Source organism: Electrona antarctica (assembly GCF_951216825.1).
Source record: "Electrona antarctica genome assembly, chromosome: 23".
In the NCBI taxonomy this organism is placed as follows: Eukaryota; Metazoa; Chordata; class Actinopteri; order Myctophiformes; family Myctophidae; genus Electrona; species Electrona antarctica.
The window spans coordinates 3,046,769-3,074,648 of record NC_136804.1 but is presented as its reverse complement, the minus strand read 5'-3'; the positions used below and the strand labels follow the sequence as shown (position 1 = coordinate 3,074,648).

General features: G+C 43.7%; 1 protein-coding gene across 1 annotated transcript in view; it reads right to left on the bottom strand.

Annotated features, from left to right (window-relative positions):
* Window positions 1-27,880, bottom strand: part of slc38a4 (solute carrier family 38 member 4) — a 78,470-nt gene that overhangs the window by 29,002 nt on the left and 21,588 nt on the right. Inside the window, exons 2-9 of the mRNA XM_079494680.1 lie at window positions 14,317-14,565; window positions 11,971-12,067; window positions 11,728-11,843; window positions 7,079-7,152; window positions 5,735-5,827; window positions 5,248-5,329; window positions 4,064-4,146; window positions 562-620 (exon numbers count right to left, since the gene is read on the bottom strand). Of these exons, the coding sequence (XP_079350806.1) occupies window positions 562-620; window positions 4,064-4,146; window positions 5,248-5,329; window positions 5,735-5,827; window positions 7,079-7,152; window positions 11,728-11,843; window positions 11,971-12,067; window positions 14,317-14,444 (732 nt within the window). The 5' untranslated portion in view covers window positions 14,445-14,565. The remainder of the gene's footprint in view (window positions 1-561; window positions 621-4,063; window positions 4,147-5,247; window positions 5,330-5,734; window positions 5,828-7,078; window positions 7,153-11,727; window positions 11,844-11,970; window positions 12,068-14,316; window positions 14,566-27,880) is intronic.

The following is a 27,880-nucleotide window of genomic DNA, read 5'->3' as shown; positions in this document are numbered from 1 at the left end:
CAGCGTACGCTCCCTTTAAAATGTGCCCAGACTTGCTTTAAGGGGGGGAAGGTTGGTTAACGTGGCAGGCGTTCCCAAAGCACGTGCTGACAGACTGACAGTCTGATTGAATGAAACGTTTGAATACCAGATAATTAAAAAAAACAAGATAAGAGCATGCTATATATACGATTGTATCACCTGAGGGAATGTTAGCAGTCAGATACTGTACGACAGAAGATAAAGTGAAATTGAAGATTTTAGATTTTTCTCCTTATAGCACCGTTTCCCAAACGGCAGATCTACAAGCTCATATTGCAAGTTGACAACAATCGCAATGTTCACCCATCATGACATGCCCAAGATAGGAATGTCCAGGTTGTTGTGTGTGCGGTATACGTTGCAGACAAGAAACCCTGTGTACTCTCTCGTGTGTGTGTGTGTGTGTGTGTGTGTGTGTGTGTGTGTGTGTGTCACATGTCACGTCAGGGCGTGGATTGAGATGTCAGTCATGCAGCGCTGATCTAAGATCAGATTAATCTGTGAACAAAACGAGTATTACGGTGAGGAGTCAAGACTTACCACGCCGAGGAAAAACACCATGCAGGACAGAGAGAAGCCGCTGGTGTAGCCCAGATAACCTAGAGAGAGAAGAGAAGATACAGACAGACAGACAGTCAGTGTCAGTCCCAGGCAGGGGCGGCCTTAGGAATCTGGAGGCCCGTTTCAAGACCAAATATGAGGCCCCCATATACCTATGACATTTTGTTGATACAGCCGTATTGATACAAATAGTTTGACAGTTCAATATCACACGCAGCCATTACTCTTGACAATTAGCTACAACACCACCTCTCCTCATCCTGTCGTCCCTTCACAGTTAAAGTGTCTCCCCTTTACCTCCCAATGCTGCACATTTTACCCAGGTTATTAACAGGAAATAGGTGTAACTTAACATTGTGGGAGAGAGCAAGGCAGTGAGTGAGCGAGATAGAGAGGGCCAAGAGTGGCGGGGGTTGACTGACGGCTGACGTTCAGTTGGACCAAGCTCCAACTGAACGTCAGCCGTCAGTCAACCCCCTGAGGGTGGAGGCCCGTTTCAATTGAAACTGGTGAAACATAGCTAAGGCCTCCTATGGTCCCAGGGGTGAGGTGTCAGTACGCTAGGGCTATGCAGGGCGCCGCCCTGATAGTTTTAGGCCTGACGTCAAAAAAATAAATAAAATAAAATCTTCTGAAAGAATATATATTCAAAGATTTGTGCCGCATTTTCACGATTTTTCAAAAATAGCAGACCTACAAGCTCGTAGCGCGCCACTCGGTGGCGCGCTACAAGCTTGTAGATCTGCTATTTTTCAATAGCTAAAGTATAACATAATGCTTAGTTAAAACACCAAAAGGGGGTTCCCGTCCAGAATGGGTTAAGACTAGACCGGTGCCCGGCTGTGGAGCACCGAGTCGGTAACGATGGAAGTTGGAGATCCATATGCCCCGCACCCGGCAATGCAATACCCGTTATACCCGTGTCAGAGTACCCGTTCCAACCCATCTGTCCGTGTCTGCATTTATGCCCATATATATGGAGATTTCTGTATCCGTCCCTTTTTATTCCTGGAGTTCTGTGTCAGGCATGCCTAAATAATATGGACTGTTGTGATGTCAGAAAAGGCCAGCTCCATATATGGACCCTGGGCACAGTGGGCAGGGGCCCTAGTGTCCAGAGCCCCTGCAAGAGGCCTTTTGTGGCGGTTCTGGACAACCGTGGGTCCGACCGACTCGACACCGGGCACTGCACTCCCTGTGGGGGTGTGGAACACGTGTGTCACTACGTTCTCGAGTTACATGCATTACAGACGTACACACAGACAGACGCACGGAGACGTGGGTGGATTTATAGATATAGATGCACGTGAGCCCGCATAGCCATTCACACATTCCACAGTTTTTCCGCACCTCGCTAATAAAACCTGCCGATCAACGCTGAGTGCCATGGCTTGACATGACAGGAATGACCGACCTTAGATGCATATCAGTCGTGACGGACGGCCCATTGTTTGTCGACCTGCTAGCCTACCGTACAAGTACAGTATGTATGTTCTGTCTGAACCCCTCGAGGTGTTGCCAAATTATTTTGGGGGGGGGTCCCCAAATTATTTTAAAAAATAAATAAAAAAATAACAATTGTTTTCGCAAATGAATGGCTGGAAAATGGAAATTAAGAGTTTACATTAGTACGTGGTGCATGCATAAACTTTCCTTAATGATTATATCTGGTTTCAGTATTCATTTATGACATATTTTTCCCCTATTATTAAGGTTATTTTTGCAGTCAGTTTGTATTGGTGGTGGGGAGGGGGGACGGGGCAGGTGTCGCGGGACATGGCCAAAGCATTTCCAGGGGGGTCCCCCCAGCAAAACAACGTTGAGAACCCCTGGTCTAAACTAATGTGTTGGATAACAGTGGATGATGGATTCATGAACTAATTAAATGACAGGTGACGTTTGCGCAAGGTAAATGACAAAGTTTCCCCATTATGCAAGCAAAATACACATTATATCGTGTGTAAATAAATAGGCCTACATAGAGGTTATGTCAATGTTATGTTGCGCGTGTCATAGCCCACCCTAGCACTCGCCCTAGCCTTGACCCATTTAGGCCTGACCTCGAAATAAAAAAAATATATACTAAATCCTCCAGTTTTCTGAAATAAATATTTTCACGATTTTTCAAAAATAGCAGACCTACAAGCTCGTAGCGCGCCACTTGGTGGCGCGCTATGAGCTTGTAGATCTGCTATTTTTGAATAGCTAAATTATAACATAATGTTTAAAACACCAAAAGGGGTTCCCGCCCAAAATGGGTTAACCACCTTGCAAGGCTCATGCAAAGGCTAACATGTCCTTTAGATCAGTGGTTCCCAAACAGAGGGTCCGGGACACATTTTTATCCTTTAGTCCTTTTATGTTTTCGGTTTCCTACGTTTTGTTTTAAAGGTATATTCAGTGATTTCACTTAATTCAAATATCACTTATTTTTTCTTATTTTTTGGATAATCCTCCCTACTATAAAGTGTGCTGACCATATAAGGAGTTCATCCCTGTCCCCAGTGAGCCCCTGGGGTCAAAAAACCCTAGTTTCGGTTTGGGCTTTGGGTGGCAAAGCCTTCATCCAATCAGGATGAGAGGGGCCTTCTTCCAATCATGATCGAGTGGGGCGGGCATTGGTGCACGTGCTGTTGGTCTGTTGTACTTCCCCCACTGTAGAGCGTGTGCATGTGCACATCTTGTTACCGGGTGGACCGGGTTTTTTTCCAAATCACTGAATGCTCCTTTAAATTATTATAATTTCAAAACATTTTCAAAAAACATTCACAAAAAAAAACTAAAACGTTTTCCCCCTGCAGTAATTTCATGAAGAAGAATTCCATAAATTAGAAAACAAATCTGTAAGAAGAAGTGAAAATAGCCGATCTATAGTAGATCTGCTGTTTTCACTAGTTTGGGTAACGGGGCAAATCCCTAATGGCTCTTTTGGGTCACGGGCTTAAAAGCATGTTATGTAGACAGATGTTATGTAGACAGATGTTATGTAGACAGACGCCAGGTCATTTGTAGACCTGGCCTCCTATAGCATGTATAGTTTCAATGTACAGATTACAGATTTATTTTGTTTGTTGATATTGATGATATGTATTCCTTGCTTGCTGCAATACTCTATTACAAAATGTAAATTGAGAGAAGGGTAAATGGTAAATGGTGCATTTATATAGCGCCTTCATTCACACACCGATGCTGGAGGAAACCATGCAAGGCACCAACCTGCAACATCGGGAGCGATTAGGGGTTCAGAGTCTTGCTCAAGGACACTTTGACACCAACTCTGGGGGAGCCCGGGGATCGAACTGGGTTCCCATCCGGTCACTCTACCCCTGAGCCACTGCCGCCCCGAGAAAACAGACACTCCTGACACGAACACATACATGTATACACGCACGCACGCACGCACGCACGCGCACGCACGCACGCACACGCACGCACGCACACGCACGCCCGCACGCACGCACGCACCGCGTCGAACCCTTACCCAGGTTTTTCAGGAGGGACAGCGGCAGAATGATCCCAACAGACACGAACACCACCAGGTAGTTCCCATCCATGTACCATTCACTGCAACGCAAGCAGAGAGGAACAGTGAGAAACCCAAGTAATCATTCATTGATAATTGATAACCTTATCGGTCGATTATTAACTGGTTAGTTGATAAGCAGCTTTTCTTATTTTATCTGAGAATCTTAATTTCCCTCAATGTCTAACATAAAAATCTACATTTTGCTGATGTACAGAAAGAATACAAAAGGCATATTATATTCCTTAATCACATATTTATCCCATTTTGACCTGAGATCAGATTCGTACTTCAATTTTTCAAAAATAGCAGACCTACAAGCTCGTAGTGCGGCACTCGGTGCCGCGCTATGAGCTTGTAGATCTGCTATTTTTCAATAGCTAAAGCATGACATGATGCTAACACCAAAAGGGGTTCCCGCCCAAAATGGCATTTGAGATACAGGGCCAGGCAATGGCATCTTTGTATGAGGAATAAAATGAAATGAAAAGTGTCTTTTATGTCACGTCACATGCAAAAGCAAAGGCGTTTCTGTGGCTACCAAGGTGGGGGAGACCTTTTTTTTTTAACCGGACCACATGTGCGTTCCGCAGACATTACATTACATTCACAGAAAACCACCCAATGATAGAAACGCAGGTCGATTCATCGATTAACTATTAACATCCCTACCGTGACCCAACATTTTAATTTGATGTCTCCCCCGGGACCCAAACTAGTGAAATCAGCAGATCTACAAGCTCACAACATGCCGCTTAGCGCCACGTTGTGGGCTTGTAGACGCACACTAGGGCATTAAGCAACTAGTCGACTAGTTTACTAGTCGACTAGTAAATCCACTAGTCGACCTTGTTGGTACTAGTTGACTAGTTGATAAGAAAAAAAATAATAATAATAATATTTTTTTTATTTATTTTTTTTCCCCGATTTTGTAGGCCTCAAGATCAGGTAGATTATAGTTATAGTCAACATGTACACCGTTTTTCAATGTACAAATATTTATTTTACATAATAGGTAGTTAAACAACTAGTCGACTAGTCAACTAGTAAACTAGGCAACTAGTCAACTAGTAAAAATTACTAGAAGTGAATGCCCTAACGCACACGCACACGCTCACCCACACGCACACACTCACACTCACCCGTTGTTCTCCTCTAAGGCCAGGAAGGCCCGTATCACTTCAGGAAGCTCATACTTCACAATAAAGAGGTAGCTGGACATGGCTTTATGGAGGCAAACACAACACAGTGAGGTCTGCTGTTCAATTCATATGAGAACGTTTAGAATAGACATGAAGCAGTGTTGATTTCGTCGACTAAAAACTACACGACAAAAATAGCATAGATCGGCTATTTTCAGCATGCAACCAAGTGTAAAATGACGGCATTACTCGACACCATCGAGGCCCCGCCAAAATATTTTTTGTCGACTAAATCAACTGTGGATTTTAAGACTAAAATCTCACAATATTTTGCAGGCTAAAACTAGACACACTAAACACTAAAACGTTTCAGGTGACTAAAACTAAATTACATTTTACTCAAAGGACTATGACTAAAACTAAATAAAAATTTGCTGTCAAAATCAACGCTAACATGAAGACAAAGATGAACTCATTTGTTGTTTACCTCCAATATTTTGCATGATTATAGCGATGAATGCAGCTATCTTCCCCGGCCAGCCGAAAGCCCTCTCTCCCAGCTTTTCATATATGAGGGAGCCTGCCAGACAACAAGAACAGCGAGCTCATTAGTGACGCTAAATCATATTTTAACTGGGGACCCCCCAAAATAATCATAATTATTTGAACTGGGGACCCCCCAAAATAATCACAATTATTTGAACTGGGGACCCCCCAAAATAATAATAATTATTTGAACTGGGGACCGCCCAAAATAATCACAATTATTTGAACTGGGGACCCCCCAAAATAATCATAATTATTTGAACTGGGGACCCCCCAAAATAATCATAATTATTTGAACTGGGGACCCCCCAAAAGTAATCATATTTGAACTGGGGACCCCCCAAAATAATCACAATTATTTGAACTGGGGACCCCCCAAAATAATCATAATTATTTGAACTGGGGAACCCCCCAAAATAATCATAATTATTTGAACTGGGGACCCCCCAAAAGTAATCATATTTGAAATGGGGACACCCCAAAATAATCATAATTATTTGAACTAGGGACCCCCCCAAAAGTAATCATATTTGAACTGGGGACCCCCCAAAATGATCATAATTATTTGAACTGGGGACCCCCTAAAAGTAATCATATTTGAACTGGGGACCCCCCAAAATAATCATAATTATTTGAACTGGAGACCCCCCAAAAGTAATCATATTTGAACTGGGGACCCCCCCAAAATAATCATAATTATTTGAACTGGGGACCCCCCAAAATAATCATAATTATTTGAACTGGGGACCCCCCAAAATAATCATAATTATTTGAACTGGGGACCCCCCAAAATAATCATAATTATTTGAACTGGGAACCCCCAAAAGTAATCATATTTGAACTGGGAACCCCCAAACGTAATCATATTTGAACTGGGAACCCCCAAAAGTAATCATATTTGAACTGGGAACCCCCAAAAGTAATCATATTTATGAGCTGGTCCATTGTTAATTAATTAATTATTCAAGTATTTTATTGAAGTTTGCACATGAGACAGGACAAACAACAGATACATAGCTGGTCCATTGTTATATAATAATTGTACAACCAGTCATAGCTCATAGTTTGTTTTGGAGGTATTAAAATGTTGTAAAAGTCCTTAAATTGTCACTTAAAATCAAATGTAGAGATCACCACTCCACATTTGTTTGATGTCAAACAGTAGAAGCAGCCTAAATACATAACGTGGCACATTTATATACTTTGCTACAGATTCTACACGCATGTCCTGAGGCTCGCTGAACTCCTTGAACTAGGAGATTGCGGTCGATCGGGCAGTACATACCTCCTTCCTTCGCCGTCATCAGCAGCAGGTGCACCGAGTACAAAGACAAGATGGCCACGCCCACCAGTAGGATGCTGGAAGAGAGAGAACACACACGATAGGTTTAATACCACTGGTTCAGAGAGAGAGAGAACACACACCATAGGTTGAACAGACCACTGGGGTTCAGAGAGAGAACACACACCATAGGTTGAACAGACCACTGGGGTTCAGAGAGAGAACACACACGATAGGTTGAATAGACCACTGGTTCAGAGAGTGAGAACACACACCATAGGTTGAATAGACCACTGGGGTTCAGAGAGAGAACACACACGATAGGTTGAATAGACCACTGGTTCAGAGAGTGAGAACACACACCATAGGTTGAATAGACCACTGGGGTTCAGAGAGAGAACACACACCATAGGTTGAACAGACCACTGGGGTTCAGAGAGAGAACACACACGATAGGTTGAATAGACCACTGGTTCAGAGAGTGAGAACACACACCATAGGTTGAATAGACCACTGGGGTTCAGAGAGAGAACACACACGATAGGTTGAATAGACCACTGGTTCAGAGAGTGAGAACACACACCATAGGTTGAATAGACCACTGGGGTTCAGAGAGAGAACACACACGATAGGTTGAATAGACCACTGGTTCAGAGAGTGAGAACACACACCATAGGTTGAATAGACCACTGGTTCAGAGAGAGAGAACACACACCATAGGTTGAATAGACCACTGGTTCAGAGAGAGAGAACACACACGATAGGTTGAATAGACCACAGGGGTTCAGCGAGAGAACACACACGATAGGTTGAACAGACCACTGGGGTTCAGAGAGAGAGAACACACACGATGGGTTGAATAGACCACTGGTTCAGAGAGAGAGAACACACACGATAGGTTGAATAGACCACAGGGGTTCAGAGAGAGAGAACACACACGATAGGTTGAATAGACCACTGGTTCAGAGAGAGAGAACACACACTATAGGTTGAATAGACCACTGGTTCAGACTTCAGAGAGAGAGAACACACACGATAGGTTGAACAGACCACTGGGGTTCAGAGAGAGAGAACACACACGATAGGTTGAATAGACCACTGGTTCAGAGACAGAGAACACACACGATAGGTTGAACAGACCACTGGTTCAGAGAGAGAACACACACGATAGGTTGAATAGACCACTGGTTCAGAGAGAGAGAACACACACGATAGGTTGAACAGACCACTGGTTCAGAGAGAGAGAACACACACGATAGGTTGAATAGAGTGTTTGGTTCCCAAGGTTGGGTCGCTGACCATTTGTTATGGGTCCCCTTATTTTTAAGTTTCCTACATTTTGTTTTTTAATTATAATTTCAATGGATTTCATGACTTTTCGGCCATTTGAAAATAGCCGATCTACAAGCTTGCGATGCGACGCATTTCTACTTTTGGTACTTTAAGTACATTTTGATGCTTGGGGGTGAAAATGCCACTATGTGTACATGCGTACACATTAAATTTAATGTAGCATTTCTTAGCGGTTTCATAAAGTGAGTGAGGCCAGGCAGCCGCTTGTCAGTAGTCTGTTTACACTACATGATTCACTGCATGCTACAGTTTTAACCCATTTTGACCTGAGATCAGATTCTATAAATGTCTTCTACATCCTGACAATTTTCTGAAAAAGCTATGTTTCTATGTCAGTCGTTCTTCGAATTTTCAAAAATAGCAGACCTACAAGCTCGTAGCGCGCCACTCGGTGGCGCGCTATGAGCTTGTAGATCTGCTATTTTTCAATAGCTAAAGCATAACGTAATGCTAACGCCCAAAATGGGTTTAACAACATTGTCTTAAAGAAGACCATGATGAGACCGCGTTCTTTACACTGGACTTACAGTAGGCCTAAGTCATGTACAGTACAGTTGATGCACGTTATTGGAACTTATCGCTGGATCTGAACGGACAGGCAAGCTGCTTTCCACATGCCTTATACATGCTCCAACAGTAAAGTGCGTCAAACGCACTTTAAATACCAAAGCCCCCCCCCCCCCGGGGATACTTTATGTAATACTGTAGAGTACTGTAAAGCGTGACACAGGACAGTATTTTTAACCCCAAGCACACTCTGAGCCGTTTCTAATTGTGCCACATTCAGTACTACCTTTTTTCAATGACAAAAACTAAATGGAAACTAAATGAAAACTAAGCTATGATGACTAAAACTAAGACTAAATTGACACATTTTTTTTGACAAAACTAAAATGTTACAAGAGATCCAGTATAAGTCATTTTACACTCGGTTGCATGCTGAAAATAGCAGATCGCTGCGAGGCGTTGTGAGCTTGAAGATCGGCTATTTTCAGCAAGTGTAAAATCAGTCATTACGACGGCATCAAGGCCCGCCAAAATACATTTTAGTCGACTAAATAAACTGCAGATTTAGTCGACTAAAATCTTATGATATTTAGTCGACTAAAACTAGACAACATTCCAGGTGACTAAAATGTGACTGAAACTAAATGAAAACGATTCAAAGAGACTATGACTAAACTAAAAAAATTCGCTGCCAACATCAACACTGGACACAGGACATTATTTTTACCCCCAAGCACACTCCGAGCGGTTTCTAATTGTGCCACAGTATATATAAATATATGTCAGTACGGTAGGGTTGCTGGCTGCGTGGGGGTTATACCAGGTCCCGGATAGATATATGAATTACTGTTACTGTCTTAAAAATGGCATGCTAGGGTGGTGCGTTAAAAATGGATCAAGTTACCTTTGGGCTCAATTATCACACCATTTGCAACTCTATTAAGCCATTTTGGGCGGGAACCCCTTTTGGCGTTTTAAACATATACAGTATGTTATACTTTAGCTATTGAAAAATAGCAGATCTACAAGCTCATAGCGCGCCACCGAGTGGCGCGCTACGAGCTTGTAGGTCTGCTATTTTTGAAAAATCGTGAAAATGTGGCACACAATTGGAATATATATTTTTTATAACGTTTTTAACTCAAATCTTTGCTCCTGGGGGGGGTCTGCTATTTTTGAAAAATCGAAGAACGACTGACATAGAAACATAGCTTTTTCAGAAAACTGTCAGGATGTAGAAGATATTTTTAGAATCTGATCTCAGGTCAAAATGGGTTAAGCACGTGATATACTTCGAGGCGGCGCAGTGACGTACACAGGAAATAGCTGATGTGCAAGCTCACCACTGCAGTGACAACAGTGCTTGACTTTGACGAAAATGTAAGAAAGTCTGAAACTTTTCCCTTACAGCAGCCCTTATCGAGGAAAGAAAATAAAGGCCTGGGTAATTGAATTGAAAAATAAATAATAATGCAGTTGTGTTCTTGTTCAGTTGTCTTATTTGCGTTCTTCTGTTTACTGTTCATTTAATCATAACAACAATTTAAAAAAATTAGACAACCTCCGGTATGTGACCAGAGACACAAAGAAAAGGAAAAAAGAAATGTCATCTCCCAGTGGATATAAATAGATTGTGTGTGTCTAAAAACAGCACCCCCACCCCATTCTTTCTGTGAGCCAAAGTTGTCCCTCCATATCATATCAGTGGTTCTCAAACATTTTCATTGTATACCAGAATGTATTTTTGGCCACCGTTCCCCACCCAAAATTATTTTGTGCCAGGCAGGTACCCCCAAAACGAGAACGCTGATAATGCCTTTAAGATTTTTCAAAATTACGCCACGTTTAACAAAAATAAATAACGAGCACCTGGACCCCGCTCAAGGATCCCTGGAATCAGTGTTGTAATTTATAACAGCTTGTAACATTATAGCAGCTCATAAAGAAGAAATCCAATATGTAGCCTAGCACCGCACGCAAGCACACGCACACACCACACACCACACACACACACACACACACAACACACACACACACGCACAGGGGGGGTCAAATGATCGCCAGAGGCAGGGGAAGACCACAGCATGCACAGCGCGTGGTCAGACATGGGTCAAATGACAGCTAGAGGACCACAGTGACACCGAGAGGAAGTGTGATGACACAACAGCCGGAAGGGAGTTTATGAATGTAGTGTGTGCGTGAGTGTGCGTGTGCGTGTGCGTGTGTGTGTGTGTGTGTGTGTGTGTGTGCGTGCGCGCGTGCACGTGCATATACAACATGCACAAGGGAAACATCACTTGAACACAGAGGAAGGCTTGTGTTTTTCCACGTCTGATTTACGGTGGTTGACAAGAAGGAAGTGGAGATTAGGTTCGGTACGTACAGCAAGGAGGAAATAAAACATAATAGTTCTTATGAATGGTTGTGTGTGTGTGTGTGTGCGTGTGCGTGCGCACATGCATATGCGCGTGTGCGCGTGCGACTGTGCGTGTGCGTAATTGGAAGAGTCTCTCTTTTGCGAGCAACCTCACTGAGAACCCAATATGGGGCGAGTGACTGAGGTGGGTGTCACATGTTCGAGGGGGTGTCGGCGTGTTCAAGGGGGAGTCTGGGGGGGTGGGCTGTAAGGAAAGCCACTAGGCATGTTGTAAATCCTAGTGGTGTAAATCAACGAGCTAGCACAGCACGTTTGTGAGCTTGTAGATGTGTAGATTTTTGGTTAATGTCCGTGTGTCAATGTTGGAACTGATGAAGATGGAAATGTATTTGTTTGTGTGCATTTCATGACTTACGAAAACAAAACGATCCCGGTGTTGGCCATGGCGTACGACAGGCCCAGGATGCCGCTGCCCATAATGGCGTTGCTCAGGTTGAACACCGACATCCCGAAGGAGGCGTGGCCTGGATGCTGCGACGGGGGGGTGGAAGAGAGAATGTACATTAATGAAACACACGCACAGCATAAAGGGAAATGTGGTTGTATACGTTTGGCTATATGACATTCAGTCACGTATGTTTTCAAAAAATTGACTTACGTATTCTTCGTGGTATTCTTCATATTTCTTCTTCTTCATCATCCCGTTGGTGAGGAACTTCTGACTTTCCCCGTCGTCACCGTCGTCCAGGAACTGACTGCAAAGAGACAGAGCCCACGGTGATGTTATTAAGACGTTATTCTGAGGCGACGTGTCATAACCAGGGGGTCACCGCCATGCTGGCTTGTAGGGCATTCACTTCTAGTAATTTTTACTAGTTGACTAGTTGCCTAGTTTACAAGTCGACTAGTTGTTTAACCACCTATTATGTTAAAAAAAAAACGTTTTATTTTTATTTTTTATTTTTTATCAACTAGTCAACTAGTACCAGCAAGGTCGACTAGTCGACTAGTAAACTAGTCGACTAGTTGCTTAATGCCCTACTGGCTTGTGGTGGACATTAAATGGCAAAATTCTATTTTTGCCACGGACGAACAAAATGAGCACGCTACACACAAACACAACGAGCTAGCCCTAAACGACCATGACACGGTTTGTAACTCTGAGAGTGTACAAATGTGAGTGTGAGTGATGGGTGTACATTTGTACACTCTGAGCTCTCACAGTCATGTGCATTGCGTCTAAGAACCGCTGTCCTCGTCTCCGAATGTGCCCATGGTGTCGTAGTAAATCAGTGTCATACATATTCTGAAGAATATCTGGAGACTCGACATTCAGAAATTGGGACTCAAAACTAGAAAAAGTGCTCCTCGGAGCACAGGTCTCCACCCTGGCCAGGTAGGTTATCGTGGCGCTATATAATAGGCCAATGTGAAAAGGGTGCCATTTCTTCTTACGCCATTGATGGAAATTCGTCATTCAAAGTCACGATTTGAGACATTTTGTTCCAAAAGCGTGTTTTTGCAAAAGTCCACCTGCTGGTGGCGCTATAACAGGCCAATGTGAAAAGCCTGGGATTTATGCGTGCACATTTTCCCTCAAATTGCACTCTGCGTTCATGATTTGAGGCATTTGTTCAAAACGGGCCAATCCTGCAAACTTTGGAAGCAAATGTTAGCCAATTAGGATGGAATATGAAATACCAGACAGATCCATCTTGTGATGACTATAGAGATACTGTTTATCGTTGTGTTTTACAAAAGACAGCCTCCTGCTGAAAAATGCAGGTCAAAGGTTTTTCCTTGGCCTGTAGGGAGTGTGCATGCAACGTTTCACACAGATCGGTGCAGTTATATGTAAAAATCCGAATCGGGCTGTTATAGCACCACCATGAGGCTGATCTGAAAATTTGTGGTATTTCGTCCTCGGCCTAGTGGAATTGGGTGTGCAAGATTTCACATAACGTGCACGCTGCGTACGTGATTTGAGCAATTTCGATACAAAATGGACCAATCGTGCAAACATTGAAAGGCAATTTTAGCCTATCGGCAAATCTTAGCCATCACACGGACGGACGGACGGACGGCTGGAGTGCAAAACATACTCTCCCCCCTGCCTTCGGCCTGGTGGAGACCTAGTAGAGACAATAGGAATATTATAATGGTGTGTAAAAACAAAATCTAAAATTTGACACTATACGTTCTCAGAGGTAACAGGGGTTGATTTTGAACAAAAATGTTAAATGTTTAACTGAGTTTAGCTCAGTAAATGATGCAAAATGATTATTTATATATAGATCTGAAAAGCTGATCAGGCCCATCAGACCGAGATGGAATAAAATGATGATTAAAACAGATGAGTTTACAGAGAGACAGATCAGGAACAGAGAGTACCCTCCTTACTCGTTTCAGAATTTTAATCGAGTTTACCAGAACAAAGTTGTCTCAATTCTGATTCTGATTCCACAAGGTGTGGCATTACGCTCATACACTTCTCAAGACATTATTACAAAAGAAGACACACCAAACCAAAATGTCCTCGCAAATTATTAACCCATTTTGGGGCGGGAACCCCTTTTGGTGTTTTAAACATTATGTTATAATTTAGCTATTGAAAAATAGCAGATCTACAAGCTCGTAGCACGCCACCGAGTGGCGCGCTACGAGCTTGTAGGTCTGCTATTTTTGAAAAATCGTGAAAATGTAGTGAAAATCTTTGAATATATATTCTTTCAGAGCGAACATTTTTAACTCAAATCTTTGCCTCTGGGAGGTCCCTGGAACGACATATTTTCAGATATGGGGGTCGGCAGCCAATTACATATAATCTTGGGGGTCCTTGACATGAAAATGTTTGAGAACCACTGAGTAAACATAGGTCAAGACATCAGGTCGAAATGGTTTAAACTGTGTAAGGTAAACGGTATGTAAACAGGTATCCGGGGGGGATGCAGAACCTCTCTGACCTGTCGAGGGCCTTCTCTCTGAGTCAATGGGCCTCACTGACCTGTCGATGGTGGCCTTCTCGGAGTCGATGGGCTCCGTGTAGCGGTCGTCCAGGCTGTCGGTGCTGTCGTCGTCGCCCTCCGTGCAGACCTTCTTGAGCTCCATGCGGTCCATGGCGGTCCCCGGCATTATGGCGGTCGGGGGACACACAGCAGTAAGGGCTTGACGTTAGGGGTCAAAGTTTACACACGGGCAAGTTAGCACACTTCTTCTTCTTCTTCTTCTTCTCGGGCAAGCCTTGACGGACTACCTGAAAGCAAAGGATACAGAAAAGATGGTCAATATCTGACTAAAGTGTTAGAGAGGGACTAGTGCTTAAAGGTATATTCAGTGATTTCACTTAATTAAAATATCACTTCTTTTTTTGTTTTGTTGTGATAATCCTCCCTACTATAGAGTGTGCTGACCATATAAGGAGTTCCTCCCTGTCCCCAGTTAACCCCTGGGGGTAAAAAAAACCTTAGGTTTCATTTTTGTCTAGGTGGCAAAGCCTTCATCCAATCAGTTTAGAGAGGGGTGCCTTCCGCCAATCATGATCGAGCGGGGGTGGGCCTTGGTGTGTGTGCTGTTGCCTGTTGCGTGCCCACTGTAGTGCATGCATGTGCACATCTTGTTACCGGGTCGGACCGGGGGGTTTGCCAAATCACCCAAATCACTGAATGCTCCTTTAACCCATTTTGGGCAGGAACCCCTTTTGGTGTTAGCATTATGTTATGCTTTAGCTATTGAAAAATAGCAGATCTACAAGCTAGTGGCGCGCTACGAGCTTGTAGGTCTGCTATTTTTGAAAAATCGAAGAACGATTTTTAGAATCTGATCTTAGGTCAAAATGGGTTAAGAGATCCAGTAGAACTATTAAGGGCAGATTCACACTATATGGTCCCGGGTGAGCACTCGGGTTCACTTGGCAGATGTTGTGGTTTAGTGGCAGATGTTGTGGAGTGGACCACATGGGGAGGTGTAGTCTCGGGACCGACTGAACTCGGATACGGATCGCTGCAATGTGAAAGCATTGAATACAGTTGAATGAAGTGTACTCTGGTTGCGGAAGAATCAAGGCCAATGCGAATCATGGCCAGCGGGGACCATGCAGGCAATCGTATTCGGGAACAGTTAACCCATTTTGGGCGGGAACCCCTTTTGGTGTTAGCATTATGTTATGCTTTAGCTATTGAAAAATAGCAGATCTACAAGCTCATAGCGCGCCACTCGGTGGCGCGCTATGAGCTTGTAGGTCTGCTATTTTTGAAAAATCGAAGAACCACTGACATAGAAACATAGCTTTTTCAGAAAACTGTCAGGATGTAGAAGACATTTATAGAATCTGATCTCAGGTCTGTGTTTGGCAACCAAACAGATCTACAAGCAGATATGTAGAAAGATGTACTGTAGATGTAGATCGGCCATTTTCAGCATGCCACCAAGTGTAGAATCGGCCATTACATCAAGGCCTGTCAAAATGCATTTTTGGCGACAAAATCAACTGCAGATTTAGTCGACTAAAATTGCGCATAGTTACAGTTAATCGTGTTACAAGGAAAGGGAAGAAGAGAGGGGGGTGGGGGGGGGGGGGGGGGGGGGGTGGCTAAGGATATTTAGTCGACTAAAACTAGACTTACACCTTTCAGATGTGACTAAAACTAAATGGAATTGTATTCTAAAGACTATGACTAAAACTGAAATCAAAATGTGCTGTCGAAATGACTTGAAATCAACACTGTTGATCAATACATGTTGCATATTCACCACATTCTCCTTGGGATTTCTGTCCAAATCTCAAGGTCAAAGATGTGTAACTGGCATTCTATTTCATTTCTTAACCCGTATGTTTATCATTTCTTTTATGTTTTGAGGAAAAGAAAAATCACAGCATGCACACGGTACAAAACACAACTAAAATCACAGTAACTATTTGCTCGGTCAACTCAAACTCGCCACTTTTTGGGCTACAGAGCAAAGCAGCTCAAATCCCAGATGTCACGGCCGCGACGAGTCTATACAAAATAACACTCTTTTTCAAGGGCATACAGGTGCATCCCAACAGCATGTCTTATCGGACTCAACAGAACACCATAGCCTTGACAAAGACCTGTTCCGAGTAAGAGAGGGCATTCAACCCAGCCAGGCAAGCCAAAAAGGGAAGCTATCGCGCATTTCGACACAGCAGTCAATGCGTCACACGAACCAGGGTTTACTTTTATATATATTTTTTTTTATCCCACGATTTTGTAACCCATTTTTTCACCCGATGCCAACCTGGGGAGAGCCCAGAACTGAGCTCATGCAACCTTCAATGCACGAGGTGTGACCAGGCCGATTCTTATCACCTGACAGGGAGGGGGAGTTTCCCCAGGAGCACGTAACCTCCCAACCGGTTCCTTTCCCCTCCATCAGGCACCAGGGGGAGGCAGAATAGAGACCAGGATTACTGCATGTTTTTTTGTGTGAGGGTGTACCTACCCTAGGGGACACAGGGAGAACACGCAAACTCCACACAGAACGTCCCTTTCCAGGGTTTCTGGAAACATTTTCATGTCAAAGACGTGAAAATGAAGAATGGTAAATGGTGTATTTATATAGCGCCTTTATCCAAGGCGCTTTACATAGATTGTGCATTACATTCACCCATTCACACACACATTCATACACCGATGGCAACGGAAAACCATGCAAGGCACCAACCAGCACGTCGGGAGCAATTAGGGGTTCAGTGTCTTGCTCAAGGACACTTCGACGGTGACTCTGGGGGAGCCCGGGTTCGAACTGGCAACCTTACGGTTACCATCCAGGCACTCTACCCCTGAGCCACCGCCGCCCAATATGTAATTGATATGGAATTTGGCTGCGGACCCCCGTTTGAAAACATATTATTTTGTTCCTCGACCGTCATTGCTGCAGGTGGAGACACAGATACAGTAACAGTGTCCAAACAAAGTGCTTAACAGAGTTAACCAGCTAACGGAGTTAACCACTTTCAGCGTGGCATAATGGCATCCCTATTATAGGCAAAGAAATGTTCTAAACCGATGATCTACAAGTTCACAGCATGTGAGCTTTTCCTGGGGGACCCAGGACCCCCCCCCCCCCCCCCCACCCCCCACCCCAGAACACCCTCCTCAAGGACCCCTGGGGGTCCCCCAGGGGGGTCACCACTGACATACTGTACACCATCAACACACAGAACTTTGAGGACCAAACGTTATTTTTTTCCATGGCGTTCAACAATCAGAGAGATGTCCCACAACGATTACATAAGCAGAAAAGCTCAGAGAGGCCACGAGCAGAGCTGAGCACGCACATACAGTACATACAGCTCTGCCGAAAATCATTTCAACAGCCAATTACCCCGCCGTCCCCAATTTGTCGTCGTCGCACACAAAGAGCTCTTTGAGTGGATTGGATGAAAACAGGAGGAGCGGCCAGCCGGGGCAAAGCTCCAGGAAGGTTCCTAACGCATTTTGGGCGGGAACCCCTTTTGGTGTTTTAAATATTATGTTATAATTTAGCTATTGAAAAATAGCAGATCTACAAGCTCATAGCGCGCCACCGAGTGGCACGCTACGAGCTTGTAGGTCTGCTATTTTTGAAAAATCGTGAAAATATTTTTTTCAGAAAACTGGAGGATTTAGAAGTTTTTTTTTAAATTTTGAGGTCAGGCCTAAATGGGTTAAACGAGGTGTTCCTCTCCTCTGTTCCCCCCACGCACGGGGCAGGGCAAGGCAGCATGCATGGAAATGAACGCAAACCCATGGAAAACCACGGCTATAGAAACATGACCGCTCAATCATAAAGAAACACAACTACATGGAATAACCCATTTTGACCTGAGATCAGATTCTAAAAATGTCTGTTTGAAAATGACAGTTTTCTGAAAAAGCTATGTTTCTATGTCAGTCGTTCTTTGATTTTTCAAAAATATTTTTCAATAGCTAAAGCATAACATAATGCTAACACCAAAAGGGGTTCCCGCCCAAAATGGGATAAAGCTAAATAAAATCTCACGACTAAAAGTTAATTAATGATGCTTAGGTATTGATCATTCTTTGTTGCTTGCTGCCGTAGCCAACCAGTTGAAGAAATCACGGATCTTAAATTAAAAATAAAATAAAGAAATACTCAAATAACTAACAATCGATAATAGCCGATCTATAAGCTCGCAACACGTCGCGGCGCGACGTGTTGCGAGCTTATAGATCTGCTATTTTCGGTGAGCGACATCATGCTTCCATAGACACATACATACTGTACTGTACATGCCTTCTATACGGAATCCAAATAACTGTAATCAGTCTTGGCGACTGAGAACTTTTTAATCCATGCGTAACTAACTACAGTGAAATGACGACTACACACCCTAGATAGAAATGTACAGTCAATTGTTTCATTGCTCCGAACTGTGTGCCGAGACGTGCAGGCTTCATTTTATGCACCCTTAATAAACAAAATAATGACATGATTAAGGATGAAGGAATGCTGTTCGAAGGTGAAAAAAAAATAGGGCTTTCTGCCTTGTCATGTGAAGCACGTGTTGACAGTCAACATCCAGTGCTGGAAAGTATGGTAACCAAGTACATTTACTCACGTACTGTACTTTAAGTTACATTTTGAGGTACCGTACTGTTATACTTCACTGGAGTATTTCCCGATTTCCAATACTTCAACTTCTACTCCAGTACATCTCTGATCCAAATATTGAACTACATGTATTTGAAAACCTTAGTTACTAGTTACTTTGTAGATTTTGACCAATTCAGCTCTATATATATATATATATATATATATATATATATATATATATATATATACATACATACATTTTCGGCCTTTTGAAAATGGCAGATCTACAAGCTCACAATGCCTCGCAATGCGTCACACTGTGAGCTTGTAGATCTGCTATTTTCAAAAGATCTTTATACATTTGAAAACTTGAAACGGTCTTTCACTGCTACTGATACCAATACTTTTGTAATGTTACTGTTAGGTAAACGTTGAATTCCTTTTACTAGAGTACTTCTATATTGCAGTGTTGACACTTTTGTGTCAACACTGCACTCACAATTGTGAGTACCTTTTCCACCACTGACAGTACAGTACAGTATGTGTGTGCTTCAATTTGCAACGCTGCTGCTGTGCGAGTGTGCGCGCGCGTGCGTGTGTGTGTGTGTGTGTGGACATACAGGAACCAGTGACCACACTGTCAAACTCGCAGCCTTGAGGACTGACAGTCACAAACAACAGCGGCATCAAAAGCTTCTCACAAAATGTCTCTGTGTCTGATCTTTCATTCTAGAAAGCAAACACAAACGGTGCAAGTTTACAGTCAGCACAAACATAACAACCCCCATGTCATGATGACGTGACATGGGGACATGATATTGACCGGATATTGTTGTTTATCCCATTCAGGACTGGAACCCCTTATGGTGTTTTAATCCATTTAGGCCTGATGTCGAAAGGTCTTCTGAAAGAATATATATTCAAAGATTTGTGCCGCATTTTTACGATTTTTCAAAAATAGCAGACCTACATACAAGCTCGTAGCGCACCCCTCGGTGGCGCAGGGGGTCCCTGGAACAACATATTTTCAGATGGGGGGTCCGCACGCAGCCAAATACAGATTACATTCTGTGGGTCCTTGACATGAGAAGGTTCGAGCACCAGTGCGCCGCCGATACGTCGTTCTAGAAAACTGTCAGGATTTTTTATAGAAAATACGTTTTATAGAATCTGTTCACAGGTCTAAATGGCTTAACTCAGTCTGTATGTTCTTGTCGTCACTCTTAGTTCAGTCGATATAGTCGAGTATTGGCTGCATCTTTCAAATATCACCCACGATTTTGCCATTACAAATGTAATAAAAACGTCTAGAAAGAAGAAATATTCACAGAAGGCATAAACGACACTTTCTATATGTATTGCAAAGAGGCTGAACCAGTCTGACGAGGATACGTTTGTAAAGCTAATGTACTGTAAATGTTTGTAAAGCTAATGTTGACAAGGTGTAACGCATGGGAGAACAACAATAGAGTGAAGCTTGCGACACTTGAATAAATTGTATCTAAATTAATCTTCGTTCTCGAGTCTGACAAGTCCCTTACTTCCACCTTATAGGTGGAAATTGTCCAACATAAAAAAAAAAAAACTACCAGCGATTATTGATTAGCTATTTTAACTTGGTTAATATGTTTTTAAAACTGATATCGCTACCTTGACTTAATCACATTTAAATATTAGAAGGAAGCATGCCAGTATAAACAAACAGGGGGAAAAAAGTGCCACCAAGTCAAAGTCCAAGTCAAAACATAAACAAAACAAAAATATCAACCATTTTGAAGATTCCAAGCGTTTCTAACGTCGGAATGGCTCACAAGTTCATGGGCAAAAAGGACAGCTACTGTAGGTCACACAAAACCAATTTATGGAGGAAAAAAAGAGCAAGCCCTTCAGGACCAACGTGCGTCAGCATAATTACATTTTCTAGGTTGAGTGCTTTAATATTCTATAAAGTCTGTGCTAAAGGCTCAATACAAAATGAAATTGTGTGCACACAAACAATGCACTCTTCTTTTCAACATTTAATATTCTATAAAGACAGTGCTGTAACCTCAAAAGGCTCAATACAAAATGAAATGGTGTGCACACAAACAATGCAGTCTTCGTTTCAACATTGCACCGATTACTAAAATCTTTTAAAATGTCAATAAATGCAAAAACAAGATTATGCAACTTTACTTCAGTTATGGCCTCTTAAGTGTTCTGTTCAATGCAGAAACTACAGGCTGGCCAGAGATATATCAACGTACCAGTAGCTCTCACACCCTTGCATGTTAAGTCAAGTCACAAAAAGCAACATTCCAAAAAGAATCAAGACAACTCAAAGCATCATCCACCCCAAAGACAAACTCTTGCATCAGCCAACAAGCACCCGAGAGTGAAATTCCTTGAACATGAGATGCACGCACGCACGCACGCACGCATGCACGCACGCACACACGCACGCGCACACACCCTTTGGCACCCAGGTCCTACACACCCAGTTGGGTGCAGAGTTATGGCTATTGAACAAGAAGTAAACATTGAATACAATGTAGGCATACTCACACTAGCTCCTATAAAAAGGGGTCCACACTCCACAGCTGTGCTTTTAAAATAGGTATTTTTTTTTGTTCCTTTTTTGCAAGGATCAGGGCAGAGAGAACACACAGACACCTGAAGCACAGAAGAGCTGCAGCACTTTCCCTAACTCAGGTGAGAAAAGGGAGGCTTTTAAAGCACGGGGGGAGGGAGGGCTCGCCTCAGCCAATGAGAGGAGATACACAAGACAGTCAGGCCCTTCCCCCTTTGCACATGCTCCCACCGCCCCCACCGCACGCACACGCGCACACACACACACACACACGCACACACACACACACACACACACACAGACACAGACACAAACACAGAGACACACACACACACACACACACACACACACACACACACACACACACACACACACACACACACACACACACACACACACACACACACACACACACACACACACACACACACACACACACACACAGCCAACAGAGGAGGAGGAGGAGAGGGACGGCTAGCGAACCGTGATGAGCGGACGAAAAACATTTATAGTGACGAAGGCCCACATGACAAATACAAAATAAACTAGAAAAAGTGCCCTTCTGGGCACAGGTCTCCACCAGGAGGATAGGACTGTGTGAGATGTTTGGCAAAATGTTTAGGAGTAATATAAACATGTTTGCCTTTGATGGCAATTGGATGACTTGAGGCATTTTATTCCAAAAATGTGTTTTGCAAAAATCAACCTGTTGGTGGCGCTATAACAGGCCAATGTGAAAAGGGTGGGATATATTCCTCAGCCTAGTAAGAAAATGTGTGAAAGATTTCACGTAAATTGCATGCTGCGTTCATGATTTGAGGCTTTTGTTCAAAACGGGGCAATCTTGCAAACTGTGAAAGCCAATTATAGCCAATTAGGATGGAATATGAAATATCGGACAGATCCGACTTGAGCACATGACCATAGAGATACTGTGTAACGATTTGTGAGATTTTTGGACAGAATCTGGAGGAGTAATATCAAAAAAATTGTTTTACAAAAGTCGGCCTCCTGGTGGCGCTATAAAAGGCAGATGCGGAAAATGCAGGCGAAAGGTTTGTGCTTGGCCTCTAGGGAGTGTGCATGCAACGTTTCACGCAGATCGGTGCAGTTTTAGGTAAACAATGTGAAAAGCTGCCTCATGGTGGCGCTATAACAGGCCGTTCTGGAAAATGCAGGGCAGAGGTTCATCGTTGGCATCCAGGGAGTGTGTGTGCAAAGTTTGGCATCGACCGGGTTAACGGTGCCGGAGATTAGCTGGTAACGGACGGACGGAAGGACACACACACACACACGGACGGAGTGCAAAACATACTCTCTCCCCATGCCTTCGGCCTGGTGGAGACAATAAAGCCAATGAATGACTCAGGAGGATCCTTGTGAAGAGGGAAAGGAGACGGGGCAGAGGAGAGAGTGACAGAGCAGGTACAGTAACAGTATGGGGAAATGCAATCTGTCGAAAATATGAGTGCGTAACTTTTTGTTGCACACTCTTGGGTCAGAAGAGGAAGGGAGGGAGGTACGCGAGAGAGTGGCACGTTTTTTTTACAAAGATAAACACAGCGAAAGGTTTCCAGTGTGCCATGAAGACACAAAAAAAAGACAAAAAAAATCACGTGACACGTGTCTCCACGTGTCGCCGCCGCCGCCGCCACTCATAAGCGTCTGCCGAAATGCCACGACAAAGATGTACGGAGCGATTTCAGAGAGTAGCCTCTATACGTCAATGGTTCTCAACCCGTGGGTCGCGACCCCTCGGGGGGGTCGCCAAAATATTTTAGGGGGTCCCCAAATTATTTTCAAAAAATAAATAAAAAATAAAAGATTTTTTAAAAAAATATATTTTCACGATTTTTCAAAAATAGCAGACCTACAAGCTCGTAGCGCGCCACTCGGTGGCGCGCTATGAGCTTGTAGATCTGCTATTTTTCAATAGCTAAATTATAACAATGCTTAAAACACCAAAAGGGGTTCCCGCCCAAAATGTTTTAAGGTTATTGTAGCAGTCAATTTATATTGGGGGTCGGGAGGGGGCGGGGCGGGGGTCCCGAGACATTGCCAAAGCATTTCCGGGGGTCCCCGGCCAAAAACGTTGAGAACCCCTGCTATACGTCAATGGTTGTGACAACTTGAGCGTTCTCAAATAACCCATTTTGACCTGAGATCAGATTCTAAAAATGTCTTCTACATCCTGACAGTTTTCTGAAAAAGCTATGTTTCCATGTCAGTCGCTCTTCGATTTTTCAAAAATAGCAGACCTACAAGCTCGTAGCGCGCCACTCGGTGGCGCGCTACGAGCTTGTAGGTCTGCTATTTTTCAATAGCTAAAGCATAACGTAATGCTAACACCAAAAACATGCGAAATTGCATCTATTATTTTGGAGCGCCACTTTTTTCCACTTAGTTACTTGGTTTCTTAGTTAAGTTATTTTCAAAGCTGAGCACCCACTGGCTCAACCAAGGGCAGTTTCCCGAGGAAGCGCACCTGCTTTCCTTTCTCTACAATTATGAGTTACAGTATTTGTGTACTTTGAGTATTTCTAATTTCCAATACTTTTACTTCTACCCCATCTCAGAGGCAAATGTTGTACTTTCACTCCACTACAATTATTTGCAAACTTTAGTTACTAATATTTACTTTGTAGATTTTGATTATTATTACAAAACATAACCGCTACATAACCACTTCAGCACTGTATACAGTATACTGAGCATGCACGCTCCGAGAACATCCACCCTTCTATATGACCCCCCGGACAAACTCCTAGCACCCTCACACGCACGCACAAACTCCTATAGCACACGCACGCACAAACTCCTAGCACCCTCACACGCACGCACAAACTCCTATAGCACCCTCACACGCACGCACAAACTCCTAGCACCCTCACACGCACGCACAAACTCCTAGCACCCTCACACGTACGCACAAACTCCTATAGCACCCTCACACGCACGCACAAACTCCTAGCACCCTCACACGTACGCACAAACTCCTAGCACCCTCACACGCACGCACAAACTCCTAGCACCCTCACACGCACGCACAAACTCCTAGCACCCTCACACGCACGCACAAACTCCTAGCACCCTCACACGCACGCACAAACTCCTAGCACCCTCACACGCACGCACAAACTCCTAGCACCCTCACACGCACGCACAAACTCCTAGCACCCTCACACGCACGCACAAACTCCTATAGCACCCTCACACGCACGCACAAACTCCTACCAGATTTCAGATTTGCGTTGAAGGGATAGCCCCTTGAGATGCAGCATCTCGTTTTCAAGGGGGGATCCGTGAAACACGAACAAGATACATAAAACATACAGTAGCTACACACAGAGACAGATAATATACAGAGACATGCATATATATATACTGTACACAGAGTAGACAGCTTGCTCACCCAGCTCCCACCCACCCCACCAAAAAAACAAGACCGCAAGGTCTCTCTTCTGTGCTATCCTTTTGGACCAATGTGCCCGACTGTACCCTGTATACTGTTTGCATTTTTTTATTGTCCAATACAAAATAAACAATCAACCAACCACCACATCGTCAGCTGTTAAGGAACAGAGGAAAGGAGAGGACAGCGCAAGTACATCCGTGAATGTGCCATTGCTGGTATACGTACTTGTCAGTTCAGAAGCATAAACAAGCACCCTCACACACACACACGCACACACACACACACACACACACACACACACAAACACACACATGCACACAGACAAACTCCTACCGCCCTAACCAGAGACGGATTAACCACCACGAGGGCCCCTTGGGCCAGTAACCTTTTTTGGGGCCCCCCATAGAGCGACTAAATCTAAATGTAACAAAATCAACGGCCAATGAAGTTCCCCAGGAGCCCTTTTCAGGGCTTCAAACCCAGTACTGCGCAGGATTTCCTCGAAGGGCCCCTGAGAGCCAAGGGCCCCTGAGAGCCACGGCCCCACTGGCCCAATGGAAAATTTGGCCCTGGCCCTCACACACACACACATGGACATACTTCTACCGCCCTCACACACACACAACACGTGCACATTGAGTGACAGTACAACGGACTCTGTTTGTAGTGAGGGGAGGCTGTGCCACTGTATGACCAATCAGTGGCAAGCTGTCGGGATGTCGTTGTGGGGTACATGTGTTTGGTCCGATGATTCATTGATCCGATACCCCTAACCCCTAACCTAACCATAACCGCAAGAACGGGAGCAGGCGCTAGTCCGAGGTGCGGAGTCATATCGAACCAATGCTCCGTCGGACCATAGTATGCCTCCCGTCGTTGTGTCCAAGGTCACATTTCCCTGGAGGTGTTTATCTGCGACTCGTCCCTAGCTCGCTAATAACCACTTGAACCCTATAGAGCGTCGCAGTCCCGCCCTCTACCATGGACCAGGAAATGATTCTCCGTTCATTTTCCTCATAGACGTTTCAGAAAGTATTTATTTAAAGACGTTTACGCCGTGGACAAAGCCAACTCGAGTCGTGACAAATCATGACAACAAATACAATTTTTGGGGCCGAAAAAATAATTAGAAAGAAGAAAAAAAACGGCAGGTTACAACACTTTTTTTGTTGTTTTTCTTCTATGTAATTATTTGTTTGGTCCAAAATATTGTGTGTGTTGTCATGATTTGTCACGACTCGAGTTGGCTTCGTACGACGCTTAAAAGGGTCTTTAAATAAATACTTTACGAAATGTCTATGGGAAAAATGCATTGGGATTCATTTCCTGGTCCATGGTAGGGGGCGGGACTGCGACGCTCTATAGCGTCCCATAGGCTAACAGTCCACCAATAACAAGCTAGCAATGGCCTGCAACCTACACTGTAAAGTGGCTGATTTAATAAGAAACGCTAGCAACACATGCCAACATATACATTGCACAGTAGGAGATACTCTGTTCTCAAGAGATTTATTACCAATGCATACAGTTCATTCAGTGAGTTAACAAAAATAGCCTGAGCCATGACGATGTACGTATATATATAATTATAGAACAACACATCACGTGCGTTTCCAGGGCCATTGTCCCAGAACAAAGATTTTTGCAGGGTAATCATGCCATCGAAAACTAAAACCTGAAATGATTTCATAGCCATGCAGGCAGCCGAGAAAAGAAAGTGTAAAAAATAAACAGCCTGCTCTTTTCTGTAGTGAAACATCCCACCCATGAAATGATCATTCGACACACTATTCACCGGTCATGAAAAAACATAAACACTTCTGCAAGTGTTCCCAAGTTAGTATTGGTGTTAAGTTAACCCATTTTGACCTGAGATCAGATTCTAAAAATGTCTTCTACATCCTGACAGTTTTCTGAAAAAGCTATGTTTCCATGTCAGTGGTTCTTCGATTTTTCAAAAATAGCAGACCTACAAGCTCGTAGCGCGCCACTCGGTGGCGCGCTATGAGCTTGTAGATCTGCTATTTTTCAATAGCTAAATCATAACATAATGCTAACAACAAAAGGGGTTCCCGCCCCAAAATGGGTTTTAATGTACTGCAGCAATAGAAGCCGTCTGTCAGTTTGACAGATTCACAACAGGCCTGAATACCACATGAATACAACGCAGAACTAAACTATCTGGTTATTAGCTTCTTTCAGTAGAAGGTATATATGCATTGAGGCAGAGACCATGAATCCTGGATATATATATCTGTTGCTGTCCGGCAAGAAAACACGTAACTCCATTTGTCAGGTTGTAGACTTTGTCATCCATAAATCAATGCTATTGAACACCCTTTACATCTGTGTGTTGGTTATACAAATGTATACAAATGTGGAACCACATTTGTATAACTGACTGCCGAGTGTGACCGTGGACCAGGCCACTTCATGGAGCCCACCAGAAGTGTGACCGTGGACCCGGCCTCACAGTGCACGACCTGGACCAGATGTGGACCAGGCCCCTCCATGGAGCCCACCCTGTCTATCTCTCTTCTATTCTTTCTTCCTATTCCCCTCTACCCCCCCCCCCCCCCCCCCCCCCCGACACGGTCGAGGCAGATGGCCGCCCACCCTAGAGTCGGGTTCTGCCTGACGTTTCTTCCTAAAGGGGAGTTTTTCGTTACCATTGTCGTAATATTGCTTGCTCTGGGTGGATCTTTGTTGGTTGTAAAGTGTCTTGAGACAACTTGTTGTGATTTGACACTTTAATAAAATTGAATTGAATTGAATTGAATTGAACCAATGAAAAGTTTTAAAAAGGTGCTCCAGACAAAACCACCTAACTCCAATGGACCCTCAAATGTCCTTACAAATCACATGCAGAAATGTCCTTACAAATCACATGCAGAAATGTCCCGGTCAAGACAACAGAATCACAACGCGCAAAAAAAGGCAATAAAACTCCAACAGACCGTGACTGGTATAGGTATCCAAATCTTCACAATGGAAAACTCAACATGTTCACATGCAACATGGCCA